At 44.4% G+C, this 17,729-nt stretch overlaps 1 protein-coding gene across 1 annotated transcript in view; it reads left to right on the top strand.

Annotated features, from left to right (window-relative positions):
- LOC138493213 (G2/mitotic-specific cyclin-B3-like) overlaps nt 1–17,729 on the top strand; it is a 491,616-nt gene that overhangs the window by 354,563 nt on the left and 119,324 nt on the right. The window contains exons 7-8 of the mRNA XM_069620365.1: nt 7,353–7,445; nt 16,644–16,781. Of these exons, the coding sequence (XP_069476466.1) occupies nt 7,353–7,445; nt 16,644–16,781 (231 nt within the window). The remainder of the gene's footprint in view (nt 1–7,352; nt 7,446–16,643; nt 16,782–17,729) is intronic.

Raw genomic sequence — 17,729 nt, 5'->3', positions numbered from 1 at the left:
CCATGTCATTAGCACTGCACACTTGTTGAAAAAAAATAAAGGTGCCACTCTCCAAAGCAATTTGGGAATACTAGCTCCCCGGACACCCATTCCAAGTGTTACCCTGCTTCCTCCATGTGCTCTGTCCACATGAAAGAAGAAAAACGGAACTGAGAAGATGTATAGGAGGGGAGAGCATGATGGTAAATCAACTAGCACACCTTTTTTAATTTGTTTTGGAGCACTTGTGTGCTCATTAGTTAAGTAGTCATGTTGCTCCTGGATTTGTGTTTTTCTTTGGTGAAGAGATTTGGTGTAGACCCTGAAGGCTTTCGCTGCAGGCCCCATGTGTGCTGCCTTGCCTGATGGTGACCTTATTTGACACCTTTTTCTAGAGAGATTGGGTGGGCCACCTTTGGCTGGTATAATATACAAGCAAAAAACGATAGCTCATGCCTTAACATAGAATGAAAAATTGAATCCCCCCCTCAGCCAGTTATTAATCTATAGCCAAAGTTGAGTTGCGCAGACATCCACACTGTCCCAGGAACCTGCCTAGCCATAAAGTGTCATCCGCGCTTTAGTGGTATACAGGGAGTATAAGAGATGTCACACTTCTGCGTTCGGTTATCAATGAACCAAGTATGGATCTGCCGAGCCTCAACACTTAACAAGGAGTATCTGTAGCACACTGGGTTCCATCCGTACCACTGGGGTCGGGTGCCGTCCAACAAACTAGTTCTCACTATGGGCCATTTTCCATACCATTGTGGCTGGGTTGAAGTCCAGCAGGGGAAACATCTGAGTCCCTTTTGAACTGACTTCACTCCCGGTTCCTGCCTAATAGCTAGAGAGAAACAAAAGATAGACAACAGCCAGAAACCCAATGAGCTTGAAGAGAATCCCTGCATTCATAATGTGCTGTGGAAGCATGATGGACACTGTCCCAGCCCATTTCAATCTTTTAATTCATAGATTGTAAGACTAAACAATCGGTTTCTTTGCAGTTAGCCTTTCATTTAAAGCAAGGCCTAAAATATAAGGGGCTAGCAGGCCCATTGCTGCTGGCTTTTGCACTTCCTTCAGAGCGGACCGGTTATAAAGAAGGACCAGAAACCTAAAACCAGCCTCTGAGCCCTGCACCGCTTCCTGCATCAGGCATCCCACGCCCTGCCAGCTTCTGTGAACCCAGCAGAATATACCAACGCACGCTCTTTTCTAATGTAAAACACACTCCCGAAGTGGCAGCTTCAGCACACCGCAGTCTCCATCAGCATCCAGTCCTGTTCCTAGGTCACCATGTATTGCAGTAGGAGACACGAGCCTGTCTGCCTTCCTCCATTTTCGATTTTTGGTACTTGCTGTGTTTTTTTTTTTTTTTTTTTGTGTGATCTGCGGGTACCTTTGCTAGTTTTGATTTTTAGGTATAGGTTTGGTTTAGGAACTATTTGAAATTCGTTTTTAAGTCCATAACAAGTCGTAGGTTTACAAATAGAATGGTGCAGGAACTGCCTTTTTACAGGTCGTTTACTAACGAAAACTATGAACATTTTAGGGCCTAGACCTGGAGTAACGCAATAAGAGAATAGAGAAACAAAAGGGATATTTCACTAGGCTTGTAATTGTACTGTGTATTATTGTGCACGCTGTTCTACCCTCTACTTATAGTTGGGAGGATTGACAGACCATTTTGTGTTGATTGTTTTAACTTAAAATTAAGAATTACATAATATTCATGTGGGTATTTTATTCTATATTTGATTTATTAGTGGGGTGGTTTCAGTGTCCGTGACCCAGTAGTTTAGTAGGAGGTATTTCTCACATAAAAGCTGCTCTAAGGCAACGTGAGGTGTTACTGAATGACAGTCTTTATTTAACGTAAAGATAACCCCTCCTCAGGCCCTGTTGCTATGTGGGAATTTCTTATCTTTTCATTGCTATGTGGGAATTTGTTAAAGTGCTTGTTAGAATATCATCAGAATTATCTGCCCAGACCTATACTAGCTAACTGCCCCTACCACTAAATTGATCTTCTAGCTGTATTCTTCAGACGTTGAACCCTTGCTTACTGTTCTTAGAGAGGCACAGCTCCACCTCACTAATGAGGCCCAACCAGGCCGAAACATGCGTCTGGGGTTGCTGTTGGTACGCTTGTGCAGAAGAGAATAGCCTGGCATTCTGGTGCTGGACTGTACTTGGGCAGGACAAAGACTGATATGTAGTGGAAATGTCTCTTCTGTAAAAGGATGGCGAGCTAAAGACTGAGACTCAAACCCTTGAAATAGGCTGACAGAGAGAAACTCTCAGAACCCTCCCCTTATACAAGCCTAAACAACCCAAGGAAGGGGCTCCTACTCCCATAATTGGCAAGGAACCAGCAAGATGGGATACTACAGATGCTCTGGCGGAAGGAATGGGAGACAGTGTTGGGTGAAGATGGACTCCAGGAGCTGGAGGGCTCGTGATGGTCACCAATATGGTCAAGCAGTAACCAAAGAAGTGTTTCAGCAAATCTTCAAAGCGTTTAGCAAGCAGATGACAAGACTATACAGTCACAGTTGAGTCTGATTAGAATGGAGCTAGCTCAATCCTTGCTAGCGGTGAAGGGAGATATTGAGTTAGGGGAGGGACTTGATGCCACCGAAAATGCCATTCAAGAGCTGGCTGAGGACACTCGCAAGATAGATGCATTATCTGACCAACTTTCAATGGCTACACAAAATCGGAGATACAGTAAATAGCTTGAGAAGAGCAAATATTATGGTAAAAGGGCTGCCCAAAGTAGTGGAGGGCCGAGACTTCAAGGACGCAATGCAACAGATATTTGACCATCTGCTGGAACTGGAGGCGGGGGAGAGGTGCTTCTGGATCGCATTCATTGGGTGGGACTTAGAAGAGCAGAACCAGGTGCCAGACCTCACGATGTAGAAACGGCTCTCCAATGATCCCACCAAAAGGAGGCAATTCTTCAGGCAGCTAGAAACGCAAGTCCCATCAAAGTGAATGGCTTCGAAATACAATATCAAGATCTAGCACAATCTACATTGGTGAAGCAAAGAATGATGAGTCTGCGACAGAGCCTTGACCACTGGCCCCAAGTACGATTCAGATGGACGTTCCCATTTGGATTGTTTTCATGCGATGGATGCCAAAACCGCATTACCTCCTACGAAAAAAGGTCTTGGGACAATGAAAATTGAGGAAGAATGGGGTGAGCAGCAAGGCTTGAGGCTGCCACAAGTGTCGGTGAAGATTAAACAATGGGAGTGGAGGAAAGTACGAGACCTACCATCGAAGAAGAGGGGCCCTGTGGTCGCAGCAAAGAATTGACAAACTCTCACCAGAGGAGACAACTAGGTACATTATGGCCCAGGTCTTGAGGGAGGCGGTATGACCTGGAATAGCCTGGGCAATGGTTCAGTAATTACCCACCGGGTGGTAGAGTGGAGGGGTTGTGCCGAGGAAGATGGGAAGTGATCCAGCACTTGGAATTTGGGGAGGGTATGGGTCCTAGGTGGGTTGGGGCAGGGTTGTTGGGGTTGGGGAGAGCAGGACAGCCTCTACTAAAAGAATTGACATGCCAAAAGGTCCATGGGGGTAAATGAGGGTTCCAATTGTTGACTTTGAATGTTGGGGGTTTAAATACTTCAATTAAAAGACGCAAGGTAGAAGATGTCTTAAGGCGGGGAAAACCGGACATTGTGACCCACATACGTAAGAGTGACGGCCACAAATTAAGGATCAAAGGGTGCACACATATAGTGCAATCCAATATTAAGGGAAAGACGGAGGGGTTCCTTCAGGGGATTGGTAGGACTGTAGATAAGTGCGATAGAGCTGGACAAGGATGGCAGATATATCATTGGCCGTATCCAATGGGGAGTCTACAGTACACAATGGCCACCCTATACACACCTAATACAGGGCAGGATGGATTTATGTGGGTGGTGTTGGCCAATCTTGAGACATCTGTGGTGGGACAAGTCCTACTAATGGGGATTTTCAATGTAGCATGGGATCCATTGGTAGACAGTGCCATAGTAGATTCAATTTACAGGGGTCCCACACAAAAACTGCAAGCATGTATGACCCAATTAGCCATGCTAGATTCCTGGAAAGAGACTGAGGGGAACAAAGGGTGCACATTCTATTCTCATGTCCATCGGTCATTTCTATATATGGGTGTCGGGTACTTTATTGGGACATGGACCAGGGGCCCATTAGTTGATCATATCACACCCCCATATTAATAGATATACAGCAGGAACTGTAAGGGTCTGGGGTCTGGCGCTGGAAATTCCCAAATCCATTAGGGGACACGGTCATAATGAATGTGGTACGGAGTAAAATTGAGGTTTTTTTAAAGGAATAGGACTCTGGCAATGCAGGAACAGATGTTGTGGGATGCCTTTAAGGTGGTAATGCGCAGAGTTTATTGCAAGGAAGGCTGTATGAGAGCCGCAGCTCGCCTCAATACAGGGCAAGCTAGAGTCAATTGAAGGGGGTGAGGAGTAGAATGGGAACAGATAGGGGGTGACCCTAATGAGGGAATATAGGCACGTTAAGGGACAACTGGATCTACAACAGACTAGGTAGTGAAGGTTTTATTATTGCTAAAACAGTGGTGCTAAATCAAGGCAAACAAGGAGGATCATATGTTGGCGCGGCAGGTGAGGAGGAAGCAAGGGCTAACCTCTGTATTAGAATGGAACCGGTCCCCTTTAGCTCCTCGTCGGAAGCCATAATACAGGCATTTACGGAGTACTACTCTGTGCTATATACTACTGAATCCCCGGATGAAGAATCTCAGGTGGCATATTTGACGCAATGCCAGTTAAATAAAATTGATCAAGGGGAAAGGGAGGGGTTGGAAGGGGAAACTACTCCAGAGGAAGTACGAGCAGATATTTTGTCTTTACCATTGAATAAGGCCCCACATCCAGATGGTTTTCAGTCTGTTTTACAAAACGTATAAAGCTATAAAAACCCCAGTGATTACCTCTTCTTTTTAACTCCTTTACTATTTTGGGATGGACTACTCAGTACATGGAGGAGGAAAAGGTAGTGTTATTTCCCAAGCCTAACAATGATGGAATACAATGTGGATCATATCGACCCATAGCTCTTATTAACACTGATGCAAAAATATTTACTAAAATATTGGCAACAAGACCGGAAAAATGAATACCCAAACTCATCCACCCGGATAAGTCCGGCTTTGTCAAGGGAAGGCAAACATTTTTTAACACAAGGCGGATGTATCATCTGATTGAGAAGGTAAACACATTAGAACTTCCCGTGGGGGTATGAACGTTCGATGCAGAAAAAGCGTTTGACCGGGTGGAGTGGTCTTTTTTTGTTTTGCACTGTGGAGGCAATGGGGTTCTGGATGAGATTTTTAGGATTGGTCAGGGTTAACTATCAGTCACCTGTGTTGCGGTTAGTCATTAATGGTTCTATATCACAGGGAATCGGGGTGTCTCAGTGTGCAATGCAGGGATGCCCATTGTCACCGGTTCTGTACGTGATACATTTGGAGCCATTTCTTTCCAAGATCCGGTATGAGAAGAATATTAGAGGCATGCATTTGAAGGAGCTTAAAGTGGGAATGGCGTTTGCCGATTTGCTTATAATGGCAACAGATTTAGCTAGCTCTTTGCCAACGCTAACTACAGAACTTGCAAAATTTGGCGAAGTGGCAGGCCTGAAAATGAATAACCATAAATCAGAAATGATGGTTCTACAGTGGGGGAGCTTTTTCAATGGGGCAGTCTTTAGATTTGGGTCAGTATATGAGAACAAATAAGGGCTTACGATGGCAAACTCCCTGGAATCTATGTATCAAGCTAATTTTGCCCCTTTGTTAGACTCAATTAAAAAGTGGCTAGAGGAATGCAATTTCCTTTCAATTTCATGGATGGGTCGGATTAATGTTATAAAAATGATGGTGCTCCCAAGGGTATTGTAGTATTTGCAAGCTTTATCATTGGCAGTCCCTGAGAAATTCTTTAATATTCTAAATAAGATGGTGGGGAGGTTCATATGGAAAGGGAAAGAAACAAAGGGTGGCTTGGAAAGTGCTGATGGAGCCCAGTTAAGGATAATATCGGAGTGGTTTGGGGGAATCATAAAAAGATTTGGCTGCGGATGGATAGAGCGGGAGTTGCCAGGCCCCTAGAAGTCTTGTGGTGTCAGAAGGCTGACTGGCCCATGAAAATGTATAGGAGTAAAATCACTGCTATGATGGGGAACATTTGGGATGCGGCGGGTTATGTCTCTTTTTCATAAACCCTGGTTTACAACAGTGGAAGAGCAGGAAGCCTTTCAGCAATAGGATGAGGCTGCTTGTCACAAGGTGGCCGATATGGTGGACGGCCAGGAGATCAGAACATTCCAACAGTGTTAACAGCTATTTCCAATACGCGAAGAGCAAAGGTTTAGATCTACACAATTGTGACATTGGCTAAAGGAAATACAAATTTGGCTGTGAGGGACCTCACCCCCCTTTCAAAAAGTATCTGACCACAAATTCCGGGGACCGTCATATGGTAGGAGCACTGTATAGGCTGTTCATGGATGCCTCACTTCATGAGGGCACTGTAGATTCGAGGGATGTGGGTTAAAGTAATGGTGCAATGCCACATGACACCTGAGAAATTACATACACTTTACCCAGATGTGTCTGGTCAATGTTGGCGGGATGTAAAGAAACAGGGACATGGGGGCATACATGGTGGGAGTGCTCAATTTTGAAAAGATTTTGGAACAGTGATAATATGGCAATTAAAGTTGTATTCGGGCCTCAATTGTGTAGAGACTTCAGGGAAGCAATGTTGGGCTTGGGTGTTGAATTGGACATTCTACTGTCAAACCCTCAATGAAAGGCATATATGATTCTTAGTGTGGCATCTCTCTCGCTTATTTCCCAAAAATGGAAACTAGCGCTGGCCCGCACAGGACAAGAATGTTTAGCAAAGATTTGGCACTATGTCTCTTTACAGTGGGTGACATATGTAGTTCAAGGGGACCAGAGGACGTTTAAAGAAGATTGGGACCTGCTATTGGATTTCCTCCAAAGACTATGGATTGAACTGGTGTCCGCAAAGCATCAATTTGTTAGACTTGTTCTGAGTATTGGACTTTGTATATTGTGTATTACTGTATGGTGATGGGACGAAATAAAAGAAATGTAAGCAGCTGTACAGGGGTGGGAGGGGAAAATGGGGGATGGGGGGGGTTGCTATGAAAATACAAATGCTCATAAAAATACTTTAAACAAACATTTTAAAAATGACTTGCTGCATCCCCCCCTCCCTCCCCTAACACTCGGCAATCTCATGCCCATTCATTCTTGAATACATTATATTTTCTAGGCCGATTTTCCTCTGGAGAGCTACATCAACAGACAGCCAGACATTGGGATTGGAGAAAGGACTGTTGTAGTCGACTGGATGGTAGAAGTCCAGGTATTGTGTGCAAATGCTTTGAATGAATACTGTAATGTCTTAATGTGTAGTGCTTTTGGGATAACTTCACAATGATCTTTCCAGTTGTAATGCACAACAATGTATATTTACAGTATTCCTGCCGCTTTTGTATGTTTGGCTTTATTTCTTGGTACTTGCTCTAAGAATTTGTTTTGTATTTATTTGGAGATGTAATCTTGTTTACGGATTTTTATTTTCTGCAATTGAACAGGCCCCTGGCAATTGTGATATAGAAAACGTTTAAATGTAACATGCGTTGGCAAAGCCAACAGTTTTGGCTTTTCTAGAAGTATTAAGCATTTGTAAGACACTGCTCTTGCATGCCCAGGTACTGGCACCATTTTGCACCTGCTACCCTCCATGGCCAGTTAATGCCATGTCTACACTAAAGTACATACTGTTGGCATTGTAACATGTCCGATGTTGATTCTGCAGGAAATAGTTATGATCAATTAATGGAAATTGGGCTCTCGCTATTTTCATTTGTCTCAATGCCCATCCCCAACAAAGATGTCAAACTCTCAAGCCATATATACCCATTTGGATAGCTTATCAACTGGGTGTAGGGCTTGGGCTATTTCTGCACAGAGCTTGTATGAATCGGCTTACTGACCCCACAGCTCGGGTGAAGGCTCCCGCTCAAGAGCATATTCTGATGACTGCTGGGCTTGCTTAGCCCGGTGCTTGATCGTGGGCGAAATCCAACAAGACAAACTTAGCCAGATCACAGCTGTCTTGTTCCAGCTCATTTCCTACCCTGGATGCTGTCACATACCCAAGTCCTTCTCCTTTACATTGCATTCAAGGTGCAGCAGTAACCATTTCACCTGGTTTTCCAGGTACTCACTAAATGCGCTTATGCTCACTGCCGAGGCCCAACAGTACTGCATTTCGCGGAACACACTTTGCCTTAGTGTTTCACAATCTTAAAAGCAGACAGGCACTTGAAAATTCCCTTTGGATTAAGTGGATGGGAATTGACTTGTACAACGTTCCTTTAGTTTTGTAAATTGTAGATATTGTGCTCTTCATGAGTAACATTTACAGGAAAAGAGTCTTTTGCCATTACCCGTTGAGGGATTCAGACCCTTCTCACGGACAGCTCTGCTACCGTGTTCCAGTTACCTTTTTAGGCTACCAAACACTGCACTAATATCCGCTGTTTTCAGCACTTGAAGAGCAGAGCGCCCGTTTGTATTTTGCACATAATCATGATTAAGGTTAAATTGCTGCAGGCACCGCTCAGTGCGGGGGAGCGCCTATGGTGCCATGTGAGAAACCTGATGGTGTCTCCCTAGCTCGTCCCCGGGGATCTGTCATTCAGGTGGCCAGGACAAGGCCATTGCTATTGGATCCAGTTCCTGGGGGTGGACCAGTGAGGGAGGATCACCTGGATGGTGGGGGTTCTTCAGGGAGTGGGAAACCAACGGGTGAGGCACAGTATCCCCCTTCTTGAAACACCTTTTCCCCATCCTACCACGTAGGACATTAAAAACTGCTGCCCCCCATTTTTTAACGCACACTTTTGCATGACCCACCAGAGTACGGGCTAACACCAGAGTAGTTTACCTGATGGCTCTTTTCCCTTACCCACAGGGATAAAAAGTAGATCAAGAGAGCACAATACGAGCAAGGCAGACTGCACGATGAGACACCTATCCAGACCGGGCGCTTCAAGAGGGGGATAAAGGCAGCAAATCTCGAGAGGCTGACAAGGAGAGGTACGACCTTGGCCTCTTCGACAAAACCCTGCAAATCCTCTGCTGAAAGAATCGTAAGGCCGAGGACAATAGCCCAGGTATGCTGCAACAGATGTCAATGGTACACAGAGTGTATTGATGCTGAAAATCCGGAACAATGGAGACTCCTGCTTCCTTGGTACCGGCCTTGACTCCAGTTAAGAGGAACGCAAAGTGGTCCGTTGATGAAGGTCACAAAGCATGAAGAACTGTAACATAAAGGGGAGACCAGCTGCAAAAGAGTGCTGGCACAACGTGGGTGCTGCTCAGAGAAATTCTCGTTGATCCCTTCCTGAGTGAAACTACAGATTCCAGAAGGCCGTAGGAGAGCCTTCAAGATGGGTCAAAGTGGTCATACAGGAGGTCAAGCAAAATCACCATACAGTTGAAAGCCTTTGTCCTAATAACTATAAAGAAAACAAGGTAAGTGAATCCCATAAACATTGAAAGTAAATATGAATGTAAAGTTGGCAAGAGTGAACAAGGAAGAGATGCTGATGAGAAGGGGGGCAAAGTCCACTAAAGTCCCAAGAAACAATGTGTTGTCAAAGGTGAACCCGGCCGAGGGATGTCCACTGGAACTATGTAAAAAGACATTAAGATATGTGAGTGAAGGAAAAGCCATAGTGAACCCAGAGGGGGAGGCTGACGGTAATGAAGGGTCTGCACCCACAGGTGAAGGCATCACCTAAATTAAACCAGGAAACAAACTTTCATTTTGTTGAAGGAACTTTTTTGTCATTGAATACATCGGGCCCTCGAAGGCAAGAGACTTTGAAGAGAAACCAGACTTGGCCATGAATGGTCCTGAAAGCTGCAAGTGGAGCTGTTGACTCGTGCTGGGAAAGCTGGAGTGTGTGCTGTGCTCCAAGATTCCTTCTTCCCCCGTGTTCTAAACTTGGGGAAGGGAGATCCAAGCTAACTCATCCTGACATTTATTTATGTATGTATTGGTCACTTGATAGGCATTTATACAATCAGCTAAACTGCCCACAAGGCTACAGGGTGGGGACCTAGGAAGGTAGACAATGTATTAAAACAAAGATAAATAATTGAATTCACATTGCAAACAAATGAGAATAAAAAGGGAGTGGAGATGAACCTACTACGCCTTCTGATTGTTCAGAATGTGCGAGGGGAGGTGGGTGAGGGCTTGGTGCTGTTGTGGCCATGACAAAGTGTTCAGGGTAAGTGCTAAGAAGAGAGTATGTGCAACCTGTGGGTAGGGTGAGCCAAGTAAGTGCAGTGGACAGACAGTGGCTGGGATGAGAGAGATGTGGGGGGGGACACGGCCCTGAAGACACATAACGGCCTGGCACATCAGTCATGCTACTGTATGGTTAGCAGTGAAGAGAGGAGGAGAAGGAAGAGGTAAAGTGAAAGGTCTTGAGGCTTTTTCAGAATTTAAGGAGGTCCTCAAGACAGAGGAAGAGGGAGCCAGCCGAGGAAAGTGATCGACCACTAGCTCTGTTTCGCAAACTACTTAAAACACAGAGTTGGTGCCAGACGAATGGAGGAGTCTAGAAGGGGAGTATTTGGTCAGGAAGCGTTGAAGATGGTGGTCCATGGCCCCAGATGTCCTTGTGGATAATACAGAGGGATTTGAATTTAATCGTGCTGAGTTCACGAGTGGCTTTGTAGGGCAGGGGAGATGCGGTCCCTGGGCTTGAGGCCAAGGAGAAGTCTTGCTACCCTATTCTGGGTTAGATGGAGGGGTTGCAAGGTGGACCAAAGAAGATTGAGGAGGCTATTGCAGTAGTCTAGCCTGGAGAGACCAGAGCACGGGGTAACATTGAGTCTCTGGGGAAGGTGAGGAAGGGTAGAGTTCCTTTGAGAAGGAAGAGCTGAAAGTGGGACTTCTTGACAATGTCATGAACATGAGGGATGAAGGAAAGGGAGATGTAAAAGATGATTCCAAGATTCCTGGCTTCAGAGGAGTAAGGGGAAGGGAGGCGGGGGGGGGGGGGCTTGGAGGAAGGCCAGAGTGCAGGGAAAAAGTAGGGTGCGGGGACCCAACAGGGGGCTCTCAGTTTTGCTGGCATTGAGGCAGAGGTCATTAGCAGTGCACCAGCCCCGTATGGCAGAGGGGCAGTCGGGGGTGAAGGAGGCATCAGTGGGAAGTTTTATGAAAAGTTGTCATCAGCGTAGCACTGCAGGCTAGGGGAGGAGTCGTCGTGCCAAAAGTGAAAGGTATATGTTAAAGAGCCTGGGTGAGAAAATGGAGCCCTGGGGGATGGCACAGGAGGAGGAAGTAGGGGAGGAGAAAGGGCCCAGAATGGTTTTGGAGGAACGGTCTGATAGGAAGTAAGCCAGTCCAGTGCCTGCTCCGAGATTTCAAGGGTGTCATGGAGTCTGAGGATGGAATGGTTCCCTTTGTCCAATGCAGAAGAAAGATCAAGAAGTATGAGGACAACAGGAGAGTTGGTGTGAGCAATTCTTCACTAGTGTTCAGAAGAGCAGTTTCTGTGCTTCTGGATGCTCGGAATCCAGATTTGTAGTCATGTAGGCCGCCAACAAGTTCGGTGTGAAAGTTGAGTTGGGGGAGGGCCAGCTTCTCAAGCATTTTTCCTATTAAAGGGTGATTGAAATGGGGAGGTAGGAAGGGTCTGCAAAGGGGTTTTTAAGAAGGGTCATACAAGCGTGCTTGAGGGACGATAAAAAAAAAAAAGCCAGTAGCAAAGGAGTGGTTGCAGAGATCAGCAAGGGCAGGGGCGAGAGATGCAATATTTTCCTTGATGGTTCTGGGAGGAGCAAGGGGCAACCTGTTGAAGGGTGGGGGCAGAGTATTGGGTTATATTGTAAAAGTGTGAGACAAGGCTACTCCGTATGTCCTGGGTTTGGAAAGTGAAGTGAGGGGCGAGTGCATTGCAGAGGGCCTGGGAAGGAGTGGGGGCAGAGGAGTTCAGCTTGGTTGTTGGACTCATTGGACACTCGTGCCTGAATGTGGGCTGTTTTTTTTTTTTGGGCACAGATGGAGAGCTTGTATCTCTGGATCAGGCGGCAAGCTAGTTTGTCGGAGGGTGAACCTGAAGTGTGCCACTTCCGTTCATCAGCCCTGCACTTTCGTCTGCATGATCAGTGTCGTACCAGATGTCATGCTTGGAGGCAGATATCAGGCGGATCCTCATGTCTGGGGCAAGGATGTCAAGGGTGTTGGTGATGGATGGATAGATAGCTGAGGGCAGAATCAGTGGTAGGGTCTGTGTTGGTGGGCAAGGGGAATGAAGGTGGAGGAGAAGGCGGCAGCTGACACTAGTTTCATCGGACAGATGTTTGAGAACGTGGTTGGCAGAGCTTTAGGAGGAGCTGTCACAGGGCCATAAGGACTCAAGTGTCAGGTGAGTGGTCACACCAGGCGAGAGGGGTGAACAGGGGAGTGGAGAGAGAGTTTGGAGTGAATTATCACATCTAGTGTGTGTCCAGCAGAAATGGGTAGGGCCAGATGGAAGAATGGCGAGGGATAGGGAGGAGCAGAGGTCAATGAAGGGGGTGGTTGCTGTACAGGGGGATTCAAGGTGGATGTTCAAGTCACCTAGTAGTAGTATCAGGTTGGAGGTGGAAGAGATTGTGGAGGAACAGAAGTCTGCCCACTCAGAGAGGAACAGAGAAGTGCCAGGGGGCCGGTAGATGGTAGCAATGGTCAAGGTGGAGGAAGGAGAGAGGACCAGTTTGCACACTAGGCTCTCAAAGCATGAATAGTGTTAAGTTGGTAGGATGGTTGAAGGAATCCGCTCTGGGAAGATTAAAGGAACCCCACCGCAAGCCCGGTGGGGTGAGGCATTGCAGTGATCTTAAAGCCGTCCAGGAGGAGTGAGTCAAAGGAAGCAACTGAGCTGGCATTGAACCAAGTTTCAGTGAGTGCAAGTATGTCCAGGTCAGTGTCTTCAAGGAGAAGGCAGATGTCAGCAGAGTGTTTGATGGCTGAGCGTGTGTTGAGGGTCGCCAGGTGGAGATGATTGTTACTTTTGAAGGTTTTTAGAGGCAGAGTGTCATCATGTGGGGCATCTGACTGGGGAGGTGGAGCAGAAGGGGCAGAATGGGGAGAGGCAGGGGACAGAAGGAAGTTGATGAGAGAAGGCAGGATCTGGTCAAAGAGGAGGTTGGCCTGAGGGCCTTGAACCAAGACAGTGCCCGTGAGGTAAACAGTGATGCAGCAGCGAGATGAGAAGAAGCCTGCAAGGAGGACTTTCCACTTGGTGCCACCATTAATGGATGTGGAAGAGTAAGGTGGGAGAGTAGCTGTAAGGTGGGAGGTCCATAGGTCAGTGAAGATTTAGAGTAAGCTCCGTCATAAGTGTCTGCAATTGGGAGGCCTGGGTTTGCAGCAAGGATGTCTTGTTTATTCTTTTTCCACCCAGATTTAGTGAGAGGGAGGATACGTAACGGTATTGCAGTTGGCGTAGATGGGGGAGATGGAAAGGACCATCTTGGAAACAAGGGAGAAAGAGACAGCGAGAGGGGAGGTGGAGGCTTTTCTTTTGGCAAATGTTTATATGCAATGTGCACTTTTTTCAGTTAGAAAAGACAAAGAATTGTGCATAGATACTTTCAGTTTGTCATGCCACTTCCCACTGCGTACGTCGTAGTCCCCCCTCCCCCCATTCTTTAAGGACTGGAGTCCTGAGTTTAACATCTGATATTTTATCAGGAATTATAAGTTGCATATGTTTGTGTATTGGTGAGAAGGAGTGGCTAAGATAAGTGAAAAGTGAGCAGCATTTGCTTGGGTGGTGTGAATAGTTGTGAGATGGAGTTCACGCATTTCAGATTTCCTCTTGACTTTTGTCCTGCATGAGCCGACATGAACCATTATATTCATTTCTACGTGAGCTGCAAAGAAGTTTTGAAACTCGACCACATTGACTTTGCAACTGGATAGAGAATGCAATGCATCTGATTCACAAAGGCAGTCCTTTTGCAGTTGTGAAGCCTCCTACTTTAACTGGCACTGAATATGCAACAATCTTCTGTACATTTGGTCCCGTCATTTTGGTTAAATCTGCTTTATTTCTGGCTTTTATGCTTTAAATAAAGATGCTACATTAATTACAATGAAGAGAAATAAAAGTATAGAATGCATTTAAAATGGTGCTTTATTTGTTTTTTAATTGTGTTTTGAAGTTTGGAACACGATTTATTAAATAAAGCAACTATTCGGCTTGGGCCAAATAGTTGACAAACTATTTGGTATTTGGCCGAATACTAAATATGATATTCGGTACAGCCCTAATCTTTATAGGGATCGTGATAAACCTTGCTACTATAAAGTCATTGAATTGCGTTTAGTAGATATGTAGGTGGGTATTAGCATAATTTAACGTCTCAGTTTAACCCTTGAGACCTCACAAAAAGCTGTTTTCAAGTCTACACGTGTTACATGAAGGTTAGCTTTCCTTAGTAAAACCTCTTTTTGTAGTAAAGAGAAAAGCCAAAACCTCTGCTCAGCCCTTGCTGAAAACCTGCCTGCAAGTGATCAATGATCCACTACCAAGCTCAGATGATAGAATATCACCTTTGTGAAGATTTTTCCCACTGCAGCCAAGAGAGAAACTGTCCTGTGATTTGCCAGATCTTCTCTACAACCTTAATGTAGTGGCAATATTTCAACAGTGGTCCAGGATAAGGGAGCAGTAGAGACTTTAGCTAGTGTTGAAGAGGTGACGAGAGCCAGAGTCAAGATCTCTAATTCAGCCTTGAACACACTTGGAAGTTTGCCACCAGGTCCTGGGGCTTTTAAATGTTGTAACCTTCGTTGGTAAATTGTATTACATCAGATTTTCCATTATCGGGTACATTTTAAGACTTCTCTTTTTTTATTATAAAGGAGGTATATATAGTTTCAGAATACAATTTAAGTGAAATGCCTCTGCAAAATGGCTTCACTAATATTTACCTGTTACATTCCTTCCATCAGCGTTTCCCAATGGAAGCAGCCTCCAGAATGCTACACTACCGTTCGATACTGCATCTGTGAGCTCCTTTCATTTCTCTCCTATATAGACTTTTTGTCTCCTCTAAGAGCAGTTTATACACCTTTTTCAGATTCTGGATCTCATTTCTGGAACCAACTGCTACGTTCGTTATCCTAATCTAAATGTCACGTTTGTAGATCTACACTCTTTATCATACCAATTGGTACAACACATTGTCATCAAACCATGCCCCTGGTTTAGTTACAAAAGTGTGAATTCTTCTTGCCAGTTCAAAAATAATATCTTTATTTAATGTCTGTGCGCCGGAATCTCTCCAACAGATCTATAATACCAGAGTATAAATATGGTCAAGCCTCTGGGTCGGACCATTTTAAATGAGCGTTTTCCATGCCCTGCAGTTAAAATATTGGTAGTATGATTGAATACTGTATGTACATGGTCGACCATCCTTTACCTGCTAATTGTAGGTTAAGTGGACGAGGATTAAAACAAAAAAAACTGTTAATGTGAAGCCAGGTTACAAAATGGTAGTACCGGGGTAACAATGGGGTAAAGCTACTTTTTAAAGTAAACATTTTGCAGCTTGCTTTTGCTTAAACAAGAATGTGGCCAGCGCAATTTCCTCGGGTATGCTTGTCATAAAAGCTTTTCCATTGGGGCAAAAATGCAGAATTACATTGTTAGCTTAAAGTTATAAGAAATGAAGCCAACAGATTTAGACTCCATACAGTTGCACCAGATTAAAACATTGAGTGATATAGATTGTTGCTTTGATTCTGATTAAAGCACAACAAAATGTACTGTTACGTTTTTTGACGTTTGTTCGTATTCTGGCCCCCAGCTAAAATTGAAACGCATTGTTTACGCCATTCTCTACTTACGCTTCTCTGTGTTTTTTTTTGTTCTTTCTTTTTTCGTGGGAAAACCTTTGTGGCGTGTGGTTTGGAGCAGCACACGCTGTCTTCACTCCAAGTTAGGAAGACAGCAAAACTGGTGTTGAATACATTGGTTTCAATGCTGTCATCAACATTGGCGTTCCATTGGTTACATTACATGCTTGGCTAATGGTGGCCTGCTGTTCTGCCTATTGTCAAGTAAGTGGTGAATGACATTAAATCTCTGCATCATCGAATTTGCCTTTACTCCAAGGTCCATCACAAGCATGGGTTGGTAAAATTGTGGTGCAGTAGTTCATAGGAGTGTAAATATAGTAGTCTTACATTGTATCCATATTTGTTTGTAGGTGTATTCTGGCATTTTACTTTCATGCAACCATGCTCCAAAAGTACTTTATCAAATTCCATATCCTCTTTTCTTCCTCTTCTCTTCACATGCACGTGATATAAGATGTTTGTTTATTTTTTTTCTGAATGAAAAGATAGCGATGCAGCATTCTGTAAATAGTTTGGTGTTACTTTGCTGTCTTTCCTGTCACTCCTCTATTGTTAATGCTGTTACCAGGTAACCATTGTAATGTAACCTTCCCTTTGTTATTGCACTTGCAGGAGAACTTTGCTCTAACCCACGAAACTCTGTACCTCGCTGTCAAACTGCTAGACCATTACCTATGCAACCATCTCTGCCCCAGAAAAGACTTACAGCTGCTTGGAATCACAGCTGTTTTAATTTCTGCTAAATTTGTGGTAAATATGTTTTTATTGCATTTATTTTGTTGGAAGGGTGTGCAGTTAGACCACTTCTACATCACACGATTGACATTGTCACATTAAGGCCAAAAATGTGTACTTAATAAAGGTTTATTGGGGACCGTCTACAAATTAGCCCAAAATAACTGGTAGTTTCTGAAATACTTAAAAATTGAAATTTTAAAGTGAGAATTCGAGCGAGATGATTCAATATACAACTCGATGTTTTATTGCAGCCGAATAATTCAGCATAGTATTGTATTGCAAATGATTTGTCTTTCAATGATCAGCATTGTAATTGTAACAAGCTTTCACGTGGTTTGGAAATTCAACGATCACCAGGGCTCTAAACAAAATGTTTTGTTATTTTTCTAAACCTACTATACATATGCAATCAAACGGAAGATTTTTTTGTAACCTTTGTCAATTCAACATCACAACATTGTTTAAAGGAATCCGGACGATTTTGTGCTTAATTCTTGTTTACCTTCTAGTATGGATTGGACTGATTTATACTCCAACAGCTTTTAACTGATTCGATAACAAATACAAACATTATTCTGTATGATAATCTTTCAGTGCTTACGAGTTGTACTTTGTGTGCATAGAGAAAAGTTAACCATCTGCCTTAACAAATTTGGCGAACTAGAGCAGGGAACCCTTTTTTGAAAGCAATGTGTATAAAGTAATTCACTTACAAAATTGGCTACTGGGCACACCCGAGTAAAATAAAAAGGTGACTTGAGGGTGGAAAGTCTTCAGTTAGCAGCCACTATACTATGACGTATAAGGCCTACCCTTGCTATTTGTGGGGTGGCTCTATGGAGTCCTGAATTTGTAATGTCTCAAAGTATATGGATAATTTGGACTCAACATCTGTCAAGTGTTTTTTCTATGCCGGTCCACATATGCGACTCGGTCAGGAGGAACGGGGCCCCCTCCAAA

The sequence above is a fragment of the Ambystoma mexicanum genome, chromosome 10, assembly GCF_040938575.1.
Source record: "Ambystoma mexicanum isolate Mex_15411 chromosome 10, UKY_AmexF1_1, whole genome shotgun sequence".
NCBI lineage: Eukaryota > Metazoa > Chordata > Amphibia > Caudata > Ambystomatidae > Ambystoma > Ambystoma mexicanum.
This window is presented reverse-complemented; position numbering and strand designations above follow the sequence as displayed.